This window comes from Antechinus flavipes, chromosome 5, assembly GCF_016432865.1.
Source record: "Antechinus flavipes isolate AdamAnt ecotype Samford, QLD, Australia chromosome 5, AdamAnt_v2, whole genome shotgun sequence".
In the NCBI taxonomy this organism is placed as follows: Eukaryota; Metazoa; Chordata; class Mammalia; order Dasyuromorphia; family Dasyuridae; genus Antechinus; species Antechinus flavipes.
Genome location: NC_067402.1, coordinates 51,074,191 through 51,096,044, shown reverse-complemented (window position 1 = coordinate 51,096,044; position 21,854 = coordinate 51,074,191). Strand labels below are relative to the sequence as shown.

Here is a 21,854-nt window from a genome sequence, read left to right as displayed (position 1 = left end):
TACAAATATATAAGCTTATTTTATGTAGCTTTATAGGTATATGCTTCCATTTATATATTCTTATTTTTTGAAGATAATCAGTGACATCACAGGGTGATGACTTATGCATGAATTGGATTTTAAGTGAGGCAGATTTGTGCAAAACCATCAATATACATGCATGAATGTGTGTGTATGTGTGTGTGTATATACACTTTATGTACACACTATGCAGGCATATATGCATGTATTTCTGTACCTATACATAGGTGTGTACAAGCATATAAATATGATTTTGTGCCTCTGTGTGAATTAAGAAATTCCAGATGTGGGAGAATGGCTTTGGAGAATCAAGAAAGGCTTTATATAAGAGACAACACTTCAGCTGAGCCTTCGAAGGAGAACCAGGGATTCTAAGAGTAAGGAGGAAGAGCATCCCAGGTGTGGAGAAATGGAAATGTCCTGTACAGAAGACAGCAAGTGAGCCTGTTTGGCTAAATCCCAAAGCACATGAGGAAAAGTTATATGAAGGGAGGCTGGAGCTGGATTAAGGAAGATTTGAAATGGAATTTATGCTCAAAGCAATAGGAAATCCCTGCCCTTGAGAAGCACAGTGAGGTTGGCTCATTCAGGAGTCCTACCTTTATGAATGGTGACAGGAGGATGGATGGATGCAGAGGTCAGAGTCCTGGAAGGAGGCCATGCTGACCTCAATGTGGATGATGAGTCTGGGAGGCCAGAGAGGGGAATGAATAGGAATAAAGTTGGGAGGTGGAAGTAACATGATTTCCAGGAAAGATACTGGGGATGTTTCAACTGCAGAAGAGAAGATCCAGAGGATGTAGTGGCTGTGACCACATTGGAGGAGCTGTCACAGAAGAGAGAGAAAATGTCTCTAATTCTTTGGCCCTACAAGGCAGAACCTGAAGTAGCATCGAGCAGACAAGGTGGGAAGAGGCAAATGAAATGGTATTTGCAGAGGTCCTTGGTGATAAAGTGTTCCAGTGCTGGGGAAATTATGCTGCATTTGGAGCACAGTGTTGGGTTTAAATCCTTGCTCCGCTGTTTAATGAGTTATGTGACATGCTACAAGTTGGATAACCTTCCTGGACTTCAACTTTCCCATCTGTAAAACAAAAGGATTAAACTGGATAAGCTCTAATTTCCTTCCAGCTCCAAACCAATGACCCTTTGGTCTTAAACTTTAAGGTATTTTCACTTGTGTTCCTAAAGAATCCTTGGTGGAGAAAGAAGGTCTTGACCAGGAACTTGAAAACTGGCTAGGATTTGAATAAGCAGAAAAAACGATGGCATTTCAGGGGAGGGAAGCAATGTGGATGGTAGAGAAGAACAAGAAAGTGAACCTCTCCGAGGTGTCAAGCTCCAGAGGCTCAAATACAATCAAATTACAACTGGAAACTGTTTAACAAAATAAGTTAAACTACAATACAACATAATGTTAATTTGAGTTTCCTAAGTCAAAATGTGATTTGTAGAGTTCTGTTTCTCTTTGAATTCTACACCACTCATATATGTGACACGTTCGGACTGGAACACAGTTCAGAGAAGAAGATAATTAGCAATGTTTGGGAAAGCGGGTTGGGGTTAGACTGTAGAGAATGTTGAATGACGCCAGCCCAGGGATTCTGGACACGGTCCTGTCACTGAGGAGCCACTGAGAGTTTGTGAGCATAGGAATGACATTATGGGGTCAGAATTTGAGGAAGATTAATTTTGTGTGCAGAATGGATTGAAGGGACAGGGAGATCAATCATTTGGGAGACTGAGAGCCTGAGCTGAGGAAGTAGAAGTAGGGACGTAATCGAACAGACAGATGCAAGATATATCACAGAGGAAGAGCCGCCAAGACTCGATGATGGATCAGATATGGGCAAACAGGAAGGAATGAAAGATGACTCAGGTTTCCAGCCTGGCTGACTGGAGAATGATGCTACTAATGACAGAAATAGCAGAGTCAAGAGGCAAGCCAGTTTTCAGAGTGAAGAAGAGTTCACTTTTCAGCATATTAGATTTCAGATGACGACAACATCCAAGTGGAAATGTCTAGGCAGCATTAGGTGATAAGTGAATAGAACTCAGAAAATGACTGGGCTTGGAGACTTCGATTTGGGAGAATCTTTCATTGAGAGATGAACATTGAGACCATAAGAATTGATGAGCTAGGAAACTGCTGAGGACTCAGAGCTGAGTCATTAAAATCTATTTGTCTTAGAACCTCTCAGAATAATAAGTACAAATAGGTTTGCTTCCTTAGCTGATTTAAAAAACTTTTTTTAAAAACTATTATTATTAGCTTTCCTAACTTAAAAATTGAAATGAAACAGCAGTTCACCATAGGATTTGGAAATGGCATTTATCTCAGGGCGTCTAGTGCAGCTTTTTATTTTTCCCAAGCATTAAACTGAAGTTCACAAAGAGAATTCAAGGTTATACAGATGTATGCAAGAAAACCCATCTTCCAGTATGCTTGTCTACTAGTAATAACTCTTCTTCCTGAATCAAAAATCATTCTGTATGACTGCCAGAAAGAGACTATTAGTCAGTTACATTAATAAAAGATGCTAAACCACTTTGGATTTTATCAAAATTCTTTAAAAAATTTTCAATACATTTTATTGATTATTTTTTGTAGGTCACTTAGATTTCTTCCTGTTTCTATTTTCCTTATCCTCCCAAAAAACTATTCCTGATAGCAAAGAATTTTTTTTAAGGATAGAAGAGAAAAATTTCAGCAAAATTGATCAAGGCAGGGAAAAAATTTTATATGCAGTGGGAGAGGAGTTTTTTTAAACTGTAAAAATAACCCAGTAACTTTAACCTCAGCAAATAAAATTGAGAGGACTAAGCTAAATTTCCCTAAAATATAAAGCATTATGGCCTTCCTTTTGTCATGGGTGCATATTGTGATATACAGAGTGAGCTGAAAGTCTGGGTGGGTTCACCCATCTGCCATCTGTTCAGACAGCAAATGGAGCTTGCAAATTATGTGGGTCAGGACATTGCATCCTGTATATTCACAGTTTGGTGCCGTCAGCTTTGAATTCCAGGGAAGTGGAGGGAAGGCTTTGCAGCCTGCCAGACCACCAGGCAGAGCCCTGTTAGACTGCCTTTTGTGGGTCAGAACAGGTCTGTCATGTGTGTCTAACAGTGCTCGTGCCCAGGGGCTGGTTTGACTCAAGTGAATTGTAACTACAAATAGGCCAGCCCCCCAAAGTCGAGGACCTTAGAATTATAGATGAAGAAACCCTAGAGGCCCCTTATTTTATAGATAATCAAACCAAGATGCAGATTTAAGTGACCTATCCAGAGTCACATAGCTAGTAATTGGAGGCCGGGTTTGAATTCTACTCTTTCTGATCCTAGGTTCAGAATTCTTTCCATTACACCACTTCGCTTCTGGTGAATAGACATATTATAATATCTTCAGAACATGCAGAAATACTCCATTATTTTTGTTATGTGTTTCCCTCTACTCCCTCTGAAGACTGATAAAATCCCCCATACCGTCATCAGATTCTATATTTAATTTCTTTGTGCCACAGATACTGCATCTCTCAACCAGAAAACATAATAAAATTGTTTGGGTATCACTTGATGGGAAAACCAGCAAGCAGGAAATTGACTTTGTTTTTTCTGTCTTAAGAAAAAGAAACATGAAATTTTACATTCAAAGAAATCTGAAATATAAGAAAAGCTCCATATCTCTGACTGCCTATAGATTCTTCATTCTTTATGAGAGACATTGGAGTGTAGCTGTAGATTAATGGGAAAAAAATCCTGACATTGTATGTATTGCCTTTCTTTGTATTCCCAGAATTTAGGATCTGGTATCTGACACGTATAAGTGCCTGATTAATGCTTGTACATTGATTGTTAACTGTCTCTTGGCAAAGACTTCATCTACAATTTGCTGTCTCTACACCCGATCCAGCATGAATATCAAGAGATTTAAGATCTGGCCTTAGCTCTGCCATTAAATAGTAAATCCCTCTATCTTCTGACTCTCCTTGATTTCACCTATAAAATGTGAGACACCTAGATTAGAGATTACATAATCTCTCGGATTCCAAGAGATTTAAAAAAAAAAAAAACTAAAAAACTCAGCAATTCCCTTTCCTAGCCTGTCCCACCAATTCACCCCCCCTTTCCCACCCATCACACAGTCTGCTTTTTTCCTGATCATTTCCCCATTCCAGACTTTTCTTCTTTTCCTTCATCTCTTCTTCCACTTGGCTAGCCAACCTCCTCACATTGTTGATTCAGCATGACTGGAGCAGCTGAGAAACTGGGACTGTGTGATATGAACCAAGTTTCGAACATAAGGCAGCCTATTTAACATCCAAAGTTTTAAAAATCCAGGGAATTTCTGGCCCTCTTCAAGTGTTACAAATGGAACCAGGCCAGACAAGGTTATAATGCTCCCTACGGACAAAGAATGGAGAGTATCCAAAGGCACTCTTGGCAATGACACAATTGAATTAGTTAGTTCTGGTCAACCCTCATAATCACAAGGGCTGGACCCCCTTCATTATTTACTCACCAGGGTTGACTATCTTGAACACCAAAATTAAGTATCCACCTTCTGCCTGAGGTGGCTTCTGATCCCCACCTAGGATGTGGTGCTTGGGACCCCCTCCTCCAAAAATGACCCGTATGGATTGTAAATTATAACTTTAGAGAGGTAGCTTGGCAGACTAGTCAAAGAGCTGGCCCTGAATCCAGGAAAACCGGGGGCTTCTGACAGCTACTGAGAAAGGTACTTCCCTGTTTTCTCCAGAGGAGTCAGATTATACAGGTAGCTAGTAAAACCCCTGATTGGGTTGGAATCCGATTAAAATGAAATTGGGAAATGTTTAACAAAACAAATTAAAATATATCACCCTATAGGTAATGTTAATTTGTGGTTTTCTAAATCAATATGAAGCCACTGAAAAGTACATAAGGATCTCTGCCTGCTGCTTATTGACTTAGAAAACCACCTTTATGAGTATATGTGTGTATATGTATATAATATATATGTATGTATGTGTATAATATACCAGCATAGTAAAATCTCAAATTACATTTTAATCTAGTATGACACCTCCTCGAAAATGTTGTGGGCCACAAGCGCCCTGTACTAGTAATTGGATTCCTCTGCAGTAGACTAGGTTCTGTAAACTATGATTGAGCCTGTTTTTTGTATGGGAAACTAAGAATTTTAAAAATACAATTAAATTAAAATTAGTTATTTGACATTTAATTTAATGTATATTGAATACAAATGCAAAACTATTCTTAGCTCTATGGCATACTAGCCAATTAAGTGGCAAGATTTGGCCCTTGGACCATTATTTGCCGATCCCCACAGGCTATAAATTGCATAAAAGATGAGAACCTGCTTTTGCTAGAAGAACTTTCCTATTCTAGTGGAATCACAAGCCTAATTCCTTGATCCCTTAATTTGGTATGTCATTTATAGTTATACAGGGTGTCCCAAAAGTCTCCATGCATTTTAATAGCTTAAAAATCTATACTGAGATTTTAGAGATACACAGTTTGTATATATTATATATACTTAAAATCTACATACATAGTATTTTTCTACATATTAGATTTTCTACATATTTGATGTAAGTATTGACTTCTCCAGTTGTTCCCTTGGTTAGCACAGTGCCCAGAGGAATCAAAAATGCCAAAGGAATCAGAAAGACCCAAGTTCAAATTTGGCCTTAGATACTTACTGGCTTCACTTGACTGCTTTCTGCCTTAATTTTCTTAGCTACAAAATGGGGAGTTGTTTTAAGGATCAAGTAAAATAATTGTAAAGTGCTTAGCACAAAGTCTAGTAAATAATAGGTGCTTAATAAATGCACATTTATTAATGGAGAGCCCTTCTCACTGTAAAATTCAGAGATTGTGTGAGTGGATTTTTGCTGCAGTGAACTCTATTCACTACAAATCAGGTACTTGTAAACACAGCTCCTATTCTTTCTGACATCCCTGTCTCAACTGTCTTCAGTTACAGGGAATTCACTTCACTGCCCTGCTCTTTTTACCTGTGTGACTTTGGAAAAGTCATTGCCACTCTGAACCTTTGTGGGGTTTTTTTAACCATAAAATGAAAATATTGGACTAGTTTGTGTCTAAAGGCCATTTAAGCTGCAAATCTTCTGAAACAGCTGCGTAGTCAGAGGTTTGTATACCTGAGAGATTTGATCCTAACCCCTTCTTTGCATGGCTTAGGGCTGCAAACATGTGTATGCTACATTCAGATACAGTGTTAGAATGGGTCTTTCCCTAAGGATTGAGAAGCATGAAATAAGCCATCCTTGTAAGTTGGTGTAGTTCATTTATTTAGACTATAATAATCACTGTTTCCCATTTATAACTGAAAACTAGCTAAAAGTAATTTCTTCTTTTTTTATATATTATCTAATTTTTATGCTAACTTAAAAAAATACATTTTCTGTAATTAATTGTCTTACCTTCTTATTTCCATATATTTAAAACTTCAGTTCTCATTCCTCTCTCCCCCAAAGTAGGGGTTTAATATATATAAAACTCCATTATCAGCTTCTTTTAAAAGAAGAATTCATTTTAATGGAAAGGTAAATGACCATAAAGCTCCATTTTAGTTCTCTGCAGTTTCTCTTTATTGAAGTTATAGTGCTCTATAAAATTTCATAATGAAAAAACAAAATCCTTAGAGTGATTTTATCATTATTGAATTTATTATCATTATTATTATTTTAAAACATATTGTATTGTGTCTCGTGAGACTTCCATTGTTTAAAGACAGAGAAAAGAACTAAAATCTCTGCTTATTCAACCACATAAATAAAGATGTTTTTAACCCATACCCCAACTTTTTGTTTAGACAAGAATCCACACTATGTGGCTGCTCTTTATTGTAGCCCATCAAACCTAGTCCCAGGAAAGGGTTCTTTGGGGACTGGATGGGGAGCTTGATGACAACTCACTTAGGAGACTTCAGGCGCCTTGTGTACAGATTCACAGATGATGCCTTATTGTTTAGTTCAACATGATGTCAGTGCTTATAGATTTAAAAGAGTAAAGACCACTGGGGAGGGCGGGGGAGACCATTGTTCTTTCCAGCCAGATGTTTAATGCTTCAGTAGAATTTTGTCTTTTAAAATCTTTATGACAAGATTAAATAATAAGCTAACTCTGCTAGGGTAATGGGAATTTTCATTTCTTGGGCAGAAAAAAAAGAGACTACATTCTGGCTTTCTTTTGTATGGGTTTTTGTCCTCCTGTCCATCACACATGCAAAGAGACACAGAATACATTTTAAAATGTATTTAAACCTAATACAATCGAATGAGCCTGACCTGAGAGTCAAAAGAGAGTCAAGATATTCCAAGTTCAGCTCTGGAACTAAATAGATATTTGATAGATTACTTAATTTCTTAGTTACTCAATTGCAAGTGAATTAAGATGATTCACCCTGTTAGTTATTGTGTCATTTCAGTCATGCCTCTGATTCATGACTCCACTTGGGGTTTTCTTGACAAAGATAACTATGGTTTTACCATTTCCTTTTCCGTTCATTTTTACAAATGAGTAACTGAGGCAAACAGGGTTAAGTGACTTGTACAGGTCGCAAAGCTAGTAAATGGTTTAAGCTGGTTTTGAACTCTTGAAGATGAGTCTTCCTGATTCAAAGTCTGGTTACACTATCTGCTGCATCATCTTGCTGCCAAATAATCACCATCAAAAACCTTGCTGATTTTAAGTTGTATGGTTGATAGTAGGTACCCAGTAAGTAGAATGTAACCCAGGGCTCAAACTTCATTTGCATAAGGACTTTCCTGATGGAAAGAGTGACTATTGATGTTCTCTGCTTGTATGAGGATCGGAGTTGTTGAGAATTTGGAGGAGGAGATGGCATTTAGCTTTGAGAGGTTCCATGTGGTTCCATGGGAGAGAGGGAGAGAAGGAAGGAGAAAGGGAGGGAGGGAAAGAGATGGACTAAATGACTTTGGGTAAAAATCAGCATGTAGAGGGACTGACACCTCAAACACATTCCAAATTTCTAAGGAGCTGCCCTAAAGACTTCAGGGAATTTCCCCTAACTCCCTGACTCTCTTTTTCTCATATATTAGTCCTAGTAGTGAGTTCATTCTCTTTGTGTATTGTTTGATATATTTTAATCTGTGGAACTTTACTGATTTCCATTTGTTATGAACTTGAATAAATGTGTTTATTCACTGTTCACAGTGTATGATTTGTTATTTACCATGTGATCTTTGCTTAACTGGAATTTGTTGGAAAAGATATCAGCACTTCAGACATAGTGTAGACCATTCCTTCCTCTTAAAGAATAACTACTTAAATCTTGGACCTAAAAATCACTTCCCTTCTAGTGACATTTTACTCTACATTTAGAGGGAGGTAAAATAAGCTCTATTCTAATCTGAGGATCCCCTCTCTGTAGAGAGCAAGGTGACTCATTCCTGTCCCTTTCTTCTGATCCCCTCTAGGCAGAAATGAAGGTCTCTCCTTGGAGAGGGGTGAACAGGATTCCAAAGATATTCCAAACTTCATGTTTTACTGTGACCCTTATTTGGATGAATCTGTGCAGATTTACATGTAACACATACACTGTACAAACACATCAGCCATTGAATCTTAGAGATGGAAAGCGCTTTAGACATTCAGCCCCTTTAACTTATAGCTGAGGAAGCTAATTCCTTTTGTGTTGAGTGTCTGTCACCATCTGTATAACCTTGGGCAAGTCCCCACTGGATCTTGCTTTTTTTTTTATTTGTAAAATAAGAAGGTTAGATGAGATGCCCTCTCAAGTTTTCTTCTAGCTCTAAATCATATGGTGGAATTTCTTCTGAAAGAATGCTGAGATAGGCTTTCCAAGGGATGGTGACTGGACAGCCCCTTGTCATTCTCAGTGCTAGGCAACCGTAATGATTTTTCCCTTAGCACTTTTTGAGTTTTTCTCTCTAAAAACCTGTTGATTGTTTTCAAATAAACAAATGCAATCAGGCAAAGATGGAAGAATAGAAGGAGATATAAGTCTGTTTTTGTAAACTGTCAGAACAATAAATAAATGTCTTTTTTATGAAAATTGGGGAGTTTGAGCCACTTAAGTTTGCTTGTACACTTCCCTTATTGGTAGGAAAGAAATCAGTTTGGTCTCTGTTTTGGAAAGGAAAAAAAAAGCTTCACTAACTCCAAAATTCAAATTTTCAAAAAGTTAAGAGTTTGGATATTAATGTGTTTTGAATTATTTGGTTTTGAGGACAAATTCTGACTCATCCCCTAAACTTTTGATGAGCCAAAAGGGATCTAGCATTTTAACCACCCAATCACATTGTGATTAAGTTAAATAGGAAGAGTAAACTTCAGTAATTCTCTAAGCTGGTTGTGGTTTCCACTTTGTTCCAGACAATCTAAGCAATGTGATTGAGAAAGGATCATTAGGAGTGCCCATTGTAGCCATGAAATACAGCACACGGTGGCAGAAAGAGTGCTAGACTTATAATTAGGAGAGACACAGGTGTAAATCCCACTCTTTCTACCATGAGGGTTTAACTTCACTGAACCTCAGTTTTCTCATCTACAGAATAGGTACAGTACCTCACCAAATTGTTTTGAAGGCCAAATGAGACTATGTAAAATATTTTGCAAATCTTAAAAAGTGCCATATAATTGTCATTTTAATAACTTTTCTATGTTTTGAACTCCCAAATCAAACAGATCCCTTTGGTAAATTTAGAAATTTGAATGAAGAGATAGGTGTAAGAACATGAGCAGTTTAGAATAACCTTTGAATTTCTGCCCCCAAGTATTGGTAATCTGATCAGTTTCCATAATTTATTGCTGTTTAGTAGTCCCCAACCAAGAGTATGTATGAAAGATAGAGAGACAGAGACAGAGATGGAGAAAGAGAAGACAGAGAGAGACATAGAGAGACACAGAGACAGAGACCCCCTTCCCGAACAATGCTCTCTGAATCAGTTCATGCATCTTATGTGTGGATTTTCCTAATGGAGTATAAGGACCCTGGGATAAATTGTATAAATAGTGCTGACATGGACAGATGTTTAAGGCCGCTGCACACTCTGGTTTATTTAGCCTTCTACTTTGGCCCGAAAGGGGACAAGATAAGTCTGTCATGTTTCATTTAAAAAAAAAAAAAAGCCTTTGGTTGTATTTCCCAAATGTTGGCAATGTTCTTCACTCCCTGGTGGATATTGCATACAGCCCTTGCCCTCGGGGTTTATGAAGTGGGTAACACAGATGGTACTGTTTGCACTGAAGTACATGGGAGGAAAGTGGTTCAACTCTCAACAAATTCAGTGTCGTTGAAAAGACTCATAGAAGAAATAAGTGCTTGAGTAGGTTTGGGGGAGTGGGGAAAAGAAGGCAACGGTTGATTGCCAAATAAAGAGGGACTCAGTTTCAGAAGGCAGTATGGAAAGAAAAGAAACAATGAAAGCAGGCAGCATGTGTAGGCAGACACAAGGAAGCATAGAAAGGGTGTGGGGGAAGCCGGCAGCTGATTGGGAGGGCGCAGAGTCTTGTTGGAGAGTACAAGAAGCTTGAACTTTATACAGACTAAACGAAAGGGATTTGAAGGGAGATGCAAAATCTGCTTTTTTGTCCTCAGGATTTTGTAGAAAGCTTAGGCGAATCAAAAGGCCGAGTGGAATGGAGTCATGGTTGACCAATTGACCAAGGCTGTCCAGGCATTTGTAGTGGGATTTCATGAAAGCTTCAGGTGGGAGTTGGTCTACTTGGTGGTTAAGGCTCCCTTGAGTTCTAATATGCTGAGCTTTTTTTTAGTTCCTAGCTAATATATTCCAGATGGCTAGTGTTCAGAGAAGTGTCAGTTTGGGGGACAAAGGATATAGAAGTTTCTTTAATGATTTGAAACATTACTAACATGATAACCTAGTTAATCTTGATTAAAGTTAGTCAAACATTTGAGAACAGACTTGATTTTGGACTAGGGATCAGAATACCAGGTTTGTCCCATACTGGAATTGCTTAGTGGGATTTGACACTTTCACTGGGTATATGGTTAAAGAACCGTGACCCCAAGTTTTTTATCTGGTTTAACTTCTAGACCCCAATTCCTTCCACTATAAAGTGAGACAAGGAGATGGATTCTCTAGGTCTTCTTAAAGGTTTTGATCTCATGTGTTCATCAGCAGAGCTCCTGGTTCATTCCCCTGCCTTTCTGAAATCATCAGAATCCTACAGAACTGGGAAGGACCTTAGGAATCATCTAGTCCAACCCTGCCACTGGGCAGTGGAGAAAGTGAGAGCTTGAGAGGCAGAGATCCCTGAGGTACCACGGACAGCTGACTCCCCAAACAAGCATGCTTTCTTCTCTTCCCTCCTCCTTTAACACTGAATATCCATTGAGCATCATCAATTTTAGAACTGGGAGAGAACTCAGAACCTATGTAGCCCAAGCCCCTCTTTTCACAAATGAGGAAACTGCTAAGCCAGAAGATATTTTAAAGTCACACAGGTTATAAATATCAAAGGCTCATCATCTTCCCTAGTTCAAATCTAGTCTCAGACTCTTATTAGCTGTGTGATTTTGGGAAAATCATTTAACCCCGCTTGCCTCAATTTCCTCATCTGTCAAATTAACTGGAAAAAGGAACGAAAAATCCCCCTTGTATCCTTGTCAAGAAAGCCTCAAATGGGGTCATAGAGTTGCACATGTCTGAAAAAATTTGACAACAAATCCTCAGAACATCTGGGGGGGGCAAAAGGAAAGAGCCCCTCGCCTAATAACATCCACAAATCTGAGAGAGGTCATTACAAAAGGAATACATAGTTGAAGCCTTTGATGCCTTTCAGAGAATTTCTGAATTTACTTGATCATGAACTTTGATCCTATCATTTTGCAATCTGATTCCAATCATTTTGAATCATGTTAGTGGCAAATTACTTAAGTATTGTTACTTCTAGTTACTGTCATCATAGCCTTAGGTTAAAGCAGGTTCACATCTTACAATCAAAACACCACCTGGAATAAGGATGAAACTGCAGATGGTCATATAAAATGATTGTTCACTCAGGAGAGCTTTAGTTAAGGCCATCCTTCTCCTTTAGGGGAAACTCACGTGATAAAGGATGCGCAGTCTGAAATCTCATCATAAACTTTGTAATATAATCCCTCCCAATTAGAGTGGGCTTGTTCTCTGGATAGATCTCATGATAAACAGCCAGTCTTTCCTAATAATCAGCTCAAATATGTGTCTAGAGTTCTTTTCATGACAACACCTCTATTTTCCCTTTTTTTCCAACTTGGTTTGCATATGAGTTCAGAGTAAAGTAGATTTTTATCAGGAAACTTGTTAGGATGTGTTCCTTCCAATATTAAATCTTACGTAGAGTGTTTTTTTTAAATAGATCAATCATTCATTCAGATTCATTTTTAATTTTATTCACATCTATCAGCAAATTTTATATAGGGAGAAAATTTGCCCAAAAAAAAAAAAAGCCTGGAAAGCGTTTTGTATTTTAAAAAAAAAAAAAAAAGGCAAATAACATCCTGTGAGAAAACAACCGTGACAATGGGCTATTATTTCTAGCCACATAATAGTATGTTGTCAGATCTTTGTGTCCGATGATGGGGAAGAGGAATTGGGGGGGAGGGGAAGGGAGGTTCTAAAACCTTCCAAAAGGCACTGACTTGCTAGTTTCCGTTTTCTAAAAATGGAAGCTGCTCCTTTAATAAGTCAGTGGTTCATTTTTGCAGGTGCTCGGCCACAGCCACGGGTTCATTTCCAGAGACGAGCCCTGAAGCTGCCAGAGAACACAAGCTACAGTGACCTGACTCCCTTTCTCACAGCTTCCAGCGCCCCGGCAGAAGTGGACAGTTTCCCGTATTTACGAGGATTAGATGGGAATGGAACAGGTAATTTGAAGTTCTTCTCTTTTTAACCATGATTTTACAGATCGGTCTTGGATATGTTGGGTCACTGTAAATAGGAAAAAATGTAGATTAAGATGTGAAGAGATCTCCAGAAGTAAATAGATATTTAAACTGTAAGGAAACAAATCGAGACTTTCAGTCTGGTCCATTGTAGGCTTAATTTCAGTGTCTATCATTTTTCTTTAAGAGACATATCTGTGGGACATCTCTGTATCTATCATTCATACTAATTAACATCAAAACTAAAGAAGTAGATTCTACACTATTTGGGAGAAAACCTAAACTAATTCAAGTCACCCCAGAGTAGATATTTTTCTACATTTTAAAATATTGGAAAAAATTAACAGTTTTAAAATTCAAAAAAGAGTTAATTCAGTTTACTTCTTCGTCTACTTTCCCTTATTGAAACCTTTATTCCTACTTTTTGGATTGTTGAGTTGTAATGAAATCACCCGACTTTATTCAAGTATATTGAAATCCATCCCTGCTCACTCAGAAATAATTCCTTCTGTACTAGGAGTAGAAAGGGAGTGTGGAGTGTATTTGGTCTGGTTCAGATAAAAGCAGCCCAACTGGCTGCTGACATGGGGCATTGGGTCTTTCTTATTCTTTCTCTCCCTACCTCCTTTACTTTAAACAGGGGGTCTCTAATTGGTCAATCATTAGCTGCCACTTCATTTCAAAGCCATATGCCGTATGCGCTGTTGTTGAAGTACAAGGAACTGGACTGAAGCCTTGGTTGCAATTGGCTTTCTGACATATTTCACTTGAACAGCTATTTTTTAAGCAGCTTCTGTGTGCCAGGCACTGTGCTAATCTCTGGGGATCAGGAACAAAAAGGATACAGTTCATAAGCTTGAACTGCTTACCTTCAGTCTGGAGAGACAAGAAGCAAATGTGTATGTATGTGAGATGTGTGTACACACAACATGCTTGTGCATTTACCTGTGTGTGTATAGGTTTGCATTTTATACATAAGCATTTACACATATGTGTAATAATAAGTATATAGAATATATGCAATATAGTCCTGGATATGGGGGGTAATTGAGAGTGAGGAGTGACTCCCAAGATTAAAAACACAAATGACTAGAATGGGGATAAGAGAAATAGGAAAGTTAGCAGTAAGTATGTTTAGGAGGAAAAACAATGAGTTAATTTTTGAACAAACTCTGCTTCTATAAGAATTTAAAAGCATTTCCATCTTCATCAAGAAAAGTCTAGAGATTCTGGCCTCGAATCTTGTATTGGGATCTTGTATCACATCCTGGTCCTTCTAGATGCACTAAAAGTTGTTTATTCCTGTTCTAGTGAATCAAGAACCCCGAAAATCAGAACCCCTGAGTTCCAAAAAGCCAGGAATTAGAAGCTGTGGGCTTTCTTTATTTACAAGACTGTAATAAGAGAAACACTTATTAAACTAGTTAAAATATAAATGGAGAATGTTGATCCAGATCCAGCCAGGTGAATATATTGTTTTCTTTGGGTGACATTTGATTTACCTTCTGAAGAATTCAATTCAGTCTAGTAAATTATTGCCCCTGAATGTTAAATAAAAACTGAAAGGGCATAAAGGAGTTTCCTAACCCTAAGAGATCTTTCCCATTATATGTAGCTTAAAATAAATTTTTTGAAAGAACTCAAAGTAATGTGGTGATTTGTAACTCAAGGAAGGAAGGAAGGAAGAAAAAAGAAAGAGAGAGAGAAAGAAAGAGAGAAAGAAAGAAAGAAAGAAAGAAAGAAAGAAAGAAAGAAAGAAAGAAAGAAAGAAAGAATGGGTCTTAGAAATTGAGACTATCTGACTTTATAATGCAATTATAATAAAGTCTGGGAATCATCAAATTTCATCTTTTATAAAAAGTGGTATCATAATAAAATCTTGAACTTGGATAGATTCCCACATTACTTGAAGCTCATTAATTAGAATTTTTGTATTAGTCTCCATTTCCAGTAGCTATTAAATAAATTATGAAATCTGAGCCATTTGGGGGAAGGAGAAGAAAACAAAGAAGGGGAACTATTGATTTTATTTTTTTAGTTTGCTTTCTTTCAAGCTTCTATTATTTGACACATGAGAAAGAGAAGGCCTTTTGAAGGTTATATTTAATTTTTGTTTCTCAATAGAATAAACAAGATATTTATTTAAGAAAGATAGGACTTTATTTAAAAACTTTATATAAGAAAGGCCCAACTGAGTAATTTGCACATATACATAATACAGGGCCTGGTTCTTTGTAGTAGGACAAGATTGGAGGGTGGAAGGAGGCAGGATCTTCTGGGGCAAAGATCTTAGTCCTCTTGACTGGCACTTTAGGTAGTCGTTGAACTCTACTTTCATTTGGTTTATAGCTTTTCTTTTATCCCAAAATTGTGACTTTTAGAACTTAATAAATAAATACTAAAGAATCTCACTCAATTTGTATCTAGGGGAAGAGAAAAATAATTTTCTCTTGACAAGATTATTAATCATTCTTGAAATGTCAAAAAGGAGCAGAGAAGGGCAATTTCAAGATGTAATCCTTGGATTTAGTGCTGGTTGCCTTAGTTTTCCCATCTGTAAAATGAGCTAGAAAAGGAAATGGCAAACCAATATAATGTATACTTACTAGCTGGATGACTGCATCACTTAAAGGGAGTCTCCACATCTGAAAGTTCTATTTCCATGAATTCACAGACCCAAAACCCAGCCCAATTCCATTGTTTCTGCACAAGTTATTTTGTTTGTTTTCCCTGTTAGAAGGTAAGCTTCTTGAGGGCAGAGGCTGTATGATTTCTGTTTTTGCATCCCCAGTTTAGTAGGTGCTTGGAACATAGTAGGTATTTAAGCAATGCTTGTTGATTATTAATGCCATCTAATCTAACTCCCTTCAAGGAACTGAAACCCAGGGAAGTGATCTGCCCAGGACCATATGGATAGTAAATGCTAGAGTCTGGATTCACCTCCAAGTCTAGTGTTCCCTGTACTGTGTTGTTATGCATGTTTAGGAGCAGATGGTAAGGAGCCAGTGGTAACATAGGGACTGAGAGTGAATGAGGGACCAAAGTCTTGAAGGAACCAAGAGAGAAGAGTGGGAGAAGGGATCAAATTAGGATTGATAAACATAATCAGCCTTCCTGTGCTGCTCTGAATTATTCATATTTGTCATTTCTTAATTAACATCATATTCGTGTACCACAGCTTATTTAGGTATTCTTCAACTGATGAGCATTACTTTGTTTCAATTTTAGACATAGAGAAAGGCAAAGAGGGAGAGACAGAGAGAGAGGGAGAGAGGGAAGCAAAAGGAGAAGGAAAGGGGAAAAAGAAAGAGAAAGAGGGGGCAGGGGAAGAGAAAGGGAAAGGGAAGAAGAAGAGGAAGAAGAGGAGATCATCCCCCCCCAAGTGGGGGACTATTCTTTGACCTCCTTGGGGTGATCTTTGGATCTTTGGAATATTTGGTACTATAGCAAATTGCTTTCCAAAATGGTTGGACTGACACTGAATTCATTCTCTAACACTTAAATCCAATTCTAGCTACATTTGTAATAGGAAACAATGATATGCTTACTGGAAAGGCTAATGATCATATATGTTGGTAGAAATCTTTTCACTATATTTTTTCTGATGTGTCTATAAGTCTAGGAGTAAAGATGAATTATGAAATAAGTATTCATCCTCGTATTACATTTCATAAGAGAATGGAATCTGAAGTGGCTTACTTAATCCTTAAAAGTGTGTTAATGATCTATCTTTCAGCTTCTAATTTGGCTGTAGACTAGAAAATCATCGTTTGACATTTAGAAATGTGTTCTAATGTAGAACAATGGGTACATTAAGTGCTTTTGAAATAGATAAAAAATAATAACAGGGACTAAAAGTTGTTATAAATGTTTATTTCCAGAGATTCACTACTCTGAGTAGAAATGTCAAGATTTTGAAATATTTCTTCTATATTGTAAATATTTTCCAATGAACTTAACTTTAATTTTAAAATCCTATTTTTTTTTGCTCATGGAATTCAATTATAAGACTTAATTTGTGCAAGAATTTATTGACAAAGATTGTAATACTTGTTCAAAGTTGCACCTCAATAAAATCTCTTCATCTTATGAATAATAATATGTAATAGTGATAATGACATCTGCCCAGTGGAGACTTTGAATCCATTCTCAGATACTATCTATCTATATGACTCTAGGCAAATCAGTTAATCTCGGTCTGCCTCAGTTTCCTTATTTTTTTATTTCCTTAAGCATTGCAAACCTATGTCTCTTATTTCAGGTTTGTTGCTCTATCCAGCAGTACTTCACTTCCCAATTTTGAACTAGATAAACTCTGAAGTCCTTTTCAACTCTCAGACCCTCTGAGAATTATACTTCCCTATTGATCCTACCCCACATTTCCCTATGACTCTCAAACCCATCCCTGGAGTTTCCATGTACATATAGGCAAAATGATGACTTTTTATTTTTAGGGAACGGCACCAAGTATGACCTAACTCCTGTCACTGCGGTCAGCGTTCATCTGCTCAGTAGTGATGGAACCCCGGTTGTGGTGGATGGCCCCATTTATGTCACAGTTCCTCTGTCTCCACAAAGCAATCTGAGGCACAATGCCCATGTTACCGCATGGCGATTTGACCAAAAACTTGGTAAGTAATAATGCATATACTGATCTTCTAATGACTGAGTTCATTTGGATATGATTTTCTTTCACAAAAGTCAAAACAGATGTTGATTATTATTCCATTCATATTCTGGTGTGTATGTATGTGTGTACATGTACATACATATATATAATATACTAATTGCCTTAAATGGGACCTTTCAAAATTACAAGGTCTAAAAATTGATTAACACATTCTTTATTGTTTTTTTCAAAAAAATTCTTGAAGAGAGTCACTGTGATGCATCAATCTTTTGGTCTGAAGTTTCTGTTTTCTATAGTGTATTCTGAATATTTATTTTTTTCAATCAATAGAAATTTAATTTTTATCCTTCTGTCCCACTGATAAGAGAAAAATAAAACCCTCATAACACATAGACAAATCATGCAAATCCCTGCATTGTACAGGTCCATAGAAGTATATTTTATTCTATACCCTGAGAGTGAAAAGGTGGTTTTCATTGAAAAAGGGAACAAGTTGGTTATAATGATAATTTTGTTGGAGGATTTCCACTTTGCTTTAATCTTTTAGATTTGCTGAATGTGCATTTACCATTTACTCTCTACAACTTATTTCTGCACCATTTACATTCTGCCTAAAATCTGGTTATAAAATATATCTATTCATTTGTTTGAAGTTAGTCATTGGTTAAAATCTTCCCCAAATAGAGGATATTGAAATGAACATTAAAAAGAAAAATTTCTCCTTTCATTATATATTTTCCCTGAATTTACTTCCACAGAAAGTAGAATCCTAGTGTTCTTGCCTAGCCATCTTGTTTTGAACTTTGGAGGGGTACTTTTTGTTTGTTTTCTCTTTTAAGAAGTTTATTTGTAGTTCAGAATCTGTAATTTGAGAAGACTTTTAGGATATATTTGATAAAGATTTTTGGTTATCCTAACTTTAATAGACTAATCTGATTTTAGGATACATTCTGAGGATTTTCTCTATCCATGTTTGTTTCTAAGAGTTCTTTAGTTGCTAAGTCAGTTGTGTTCTGTATGAAAGGCAAATTTAAGGTCCTGTTTTTAAGGCAATATAGGTCTGTATCTAAAACTAACATTTCCCACAGAGCTAAAAATGCATTCTTTTTGACCAACATTGAGCACATTGGTCAGATTCTAGTTAAACCTCAATGGTTGATCATCTACTAGTCTATAATGCCATGATCCAATTTTGAAATCACAAGTCCACCATTTCATTTAACTACTCGGTGGCAAACCAACAGCATTCTCTATAATTACATTGCACTTATTTGTGCAAGATTGATCTTTACCAAATGTAGTATGTTTGATGAAATATTACTCTACCATAAACACTTTCTATACTAAATCATGTAGTTATTTCCTGGTTTTTTAATTATATTTTTCTCAGTTTTATAATAAAATACAAATAATGTGCATCTAAATATTAATATTAAATTAACTTTAACTCTACCTGATACTATTTATTGTAGAAACATATTTTTGTCTTAATCAGAACTGTGTATACATTGTACTAAATATTGCTTTCTTTTACTTTACACTCATTTTTCTCCATATGTGTTTTTGTTCATATTTATCATCTTTATAAGAATATAATCTTTCATTGCACCAGTCTGCTTAGCCCTTCCTCCAACTATTAGGTATTGAGATTGTCTTTGCTTTTTGCTCTTACACATAACATAACTACAAAATGTATAAGTCTCCTTTTCCTTTGTATTACTTCATTTGTAAATTTATAAATAATGTTAAGATTTTACAGATTAAGAGGTATCATTTTATGACTCATACTATCTATATAACCAAATTTTATTCTTCCCCAAAGCTGTGCTTATTTGCATTGCCAACAGTAGAGTAGCTCTGTTTCCTCATAATCCTGCCAGTGTTAGATTTCATAGTTAATTATTCTTGCTAAATTAATGAGTATAATGTGGTAGCTCATGGTTTGTTTTCTTTTACATTTCTTCAGTTGTTTGTCAAGTTAAACATTTTTCCAAATGTTTGTTTACAATGTTTCCTCTATTATAATCTTTTGTTCTTATATTTTGACCACTTATAAAGATCATTTTAAATATCAGTATGTTTGATTCTTTTCACTTAACAGTATTTTATTTTTTTCCAATTACATGTAAAAATAGTTTTCAACATTCACTTTTGTAAGATTTTGCATTCCAATTTTTTTTCTCTTTTCCTTACTTCCTCCCCCCTTCCCCAAGACAGCAAGCAATCTGATATTGGTTATACATGTACAATTATTTTAAAGATTTTCCCTATTAGTCATGTTGTGAAAGAAAAATCATAAGAAAGAAAAAACAAAAACAAGAAAAGTTGAAAATAGTATGGTTTGATTTACATTCAGACTCCATAGTTCTTTTCTCTGGATGGCATTTTCCATCCCAAGGCCATTGGAATTGTATGGCATGATTTTTTTTTCTTAGTGTGTTTCTTGGAATATCAATTATAGTGGATCTCCAAATAAAATCTATATAAAACTTATTATCTGAGAACCTAAGTACAGTATAGGAAGACTTAAAGATGGCCCCAGATGCAGAGAAAGATAAATAAGGTGTATTTATTCATTGTCTTAATTTAATAGAATATACTTGGATAATTTTTTTGGTCTCCTTTGGAAATTTGAGAACCCTGGGTCCATCTTCTTCATGCTCCAATATCCCTCGCTATAATATCACTATCTACTTTTGCTTTCTTGGTCTTTATTTTGAATGAATGAATTGATAATTAGACTAGAGAATTGACATTGTTCTTTTTCTTACATTACTGTGATCACTTTATGTTATTATCATATATGACATTTCATAATAGGAGTATATTGTGTGACTAAAAAGGCAGGAAAGTGTAAAACAAAGAATGTTGGATCTAGATTCACATGCTGATTGTTGCTCACCGTGTGAGACTGAAACATAATTCCTCCAGACTCTCAGACTCTTCATTTGCAAAATGTGAGAGTTGTCTGTATGACATCTGAGATCATTTCTACATTGTATGTATCATGATAGCTTTAAATGTTTACAGAAATGATTATCATGTTTATTGGTCACATACTTTTTTTTTAAGTGCTTTGATACACCAATCATGGAAACAAATAAATATGTATTGTGATTAAATCTCTAGACTATTAGAGGTGATTCCCCTATGATTGGTCCAATTCCCAATTTCCTGCATGTGAATAACTTCCATGTAGTTGAACCTTCTGCTGGGAATTTCCATTGTATATTTGCTTTATTCTGGTTTAATTAAGGTCTTTTAATGTGGTGCTTTGCCATGAAAAGCCAGACTGCCAAGTTCCTGTCTTGCTTATTGACTCTAACAGATGATTATGTGAATGTCAAGCAAAGCAAAAGTTTTGGATAGCTCTTTAAAACCAGGTCTAAACATTTGGAATGCATATTTAGAAATTTTTAAATGAAGAGATTTTTCAAAACAGTACATTTTTGAAAAAAAAAAATTATATGGGCCCTGACAACAGAAATTCAAGAGAAGTGGTTGTAGGTGTCGGTGGTAATGATGGTGGTATGTAGGATTTTGTTTTAGGGCTTTTTCCAATGATGTCTACAGCTATTTCACATTATTTCCAATTTGCAGGGCAAAGTGATAGAATCCAGTTAATTCAGACTTCAAGGCATGTTTTTTGCTCAGGCAGAGAGAAAACAATCTCAAAAAACTGAAAAGTCAATTTATGAATGAACCATTTCTGATTATTTCAGTGTAGTGAAGCCAACTTGCTATTTTTAAATGTACAGCTTAAAAAGTAATACCCCTCCCTTAATTAAAAACAAAATGCCTATAACACTCATCTGTAACCCTCCGGAATTCTGAGTTTGACTGTCTTAGTATGGAGGGGGGGAAATGAATCTCTGAGCTGTTTGAATGTGATATGACTTTGCTCAGGTGAATCGAAACCATTTGTTTTGAAGAGTTGATTCCAGGAGATAAAGCACGTACTGTGTTTCATTCCTTGCACATGCCCCACTAGAAAGTATTTTTAGAGACTTTTCCTAATCTCTTGTGAAAGTTTCAAAAAAGTACATTAGATTTGTTGTAAAGAAAGCCTTCCTTACAAAGAACTATCCAGGATTGGGATGGATTATGTGGGGATGTAATGATTTCCCAGTTCTGAAGGTCATAGCTTGGATGACTATTTGTTTCATGTATTGTAGAAGGGGTAGCTTCTGGGCCCTTCTAATTTGAGGGTTTTATTTGTATGAATATCAGCATAATATTTGCCTATCCATAGTTTCATGACATTCACCTTAATTACTCAAAGATCATGAGCAGTTTTTTGATAGC

General features: G+C 36.3%; 1 protein-coding gene across 1 annotated transcript in view; it reads left to right on the top strand.

Annotated features, from left to right (window-relative positions):
- The window catches only part of FAM171A1 (family with sequence similarity 171 member A1), a 179,619-nt gene that overhangs the window by 113,539 nt on the left and 44,226 nt on the right, over nucleotides 1-21,854 (top strand). The window contains exons 4-5 of the mRNA XM_051963058.1: nucleotides 12,743-12,901; nucleotides 17,374-17,550. Coding sequence (XP_051819018.1) covers nucleotides 12,743-12,901; nucleotides 17,374-17,550 — 336 coding nt within the window. The remainder of the gene's footprint in view (nucleotides 1-12,742; nucleotides 12,902-17,373; nucleotides 17,551-21,854) is intronic.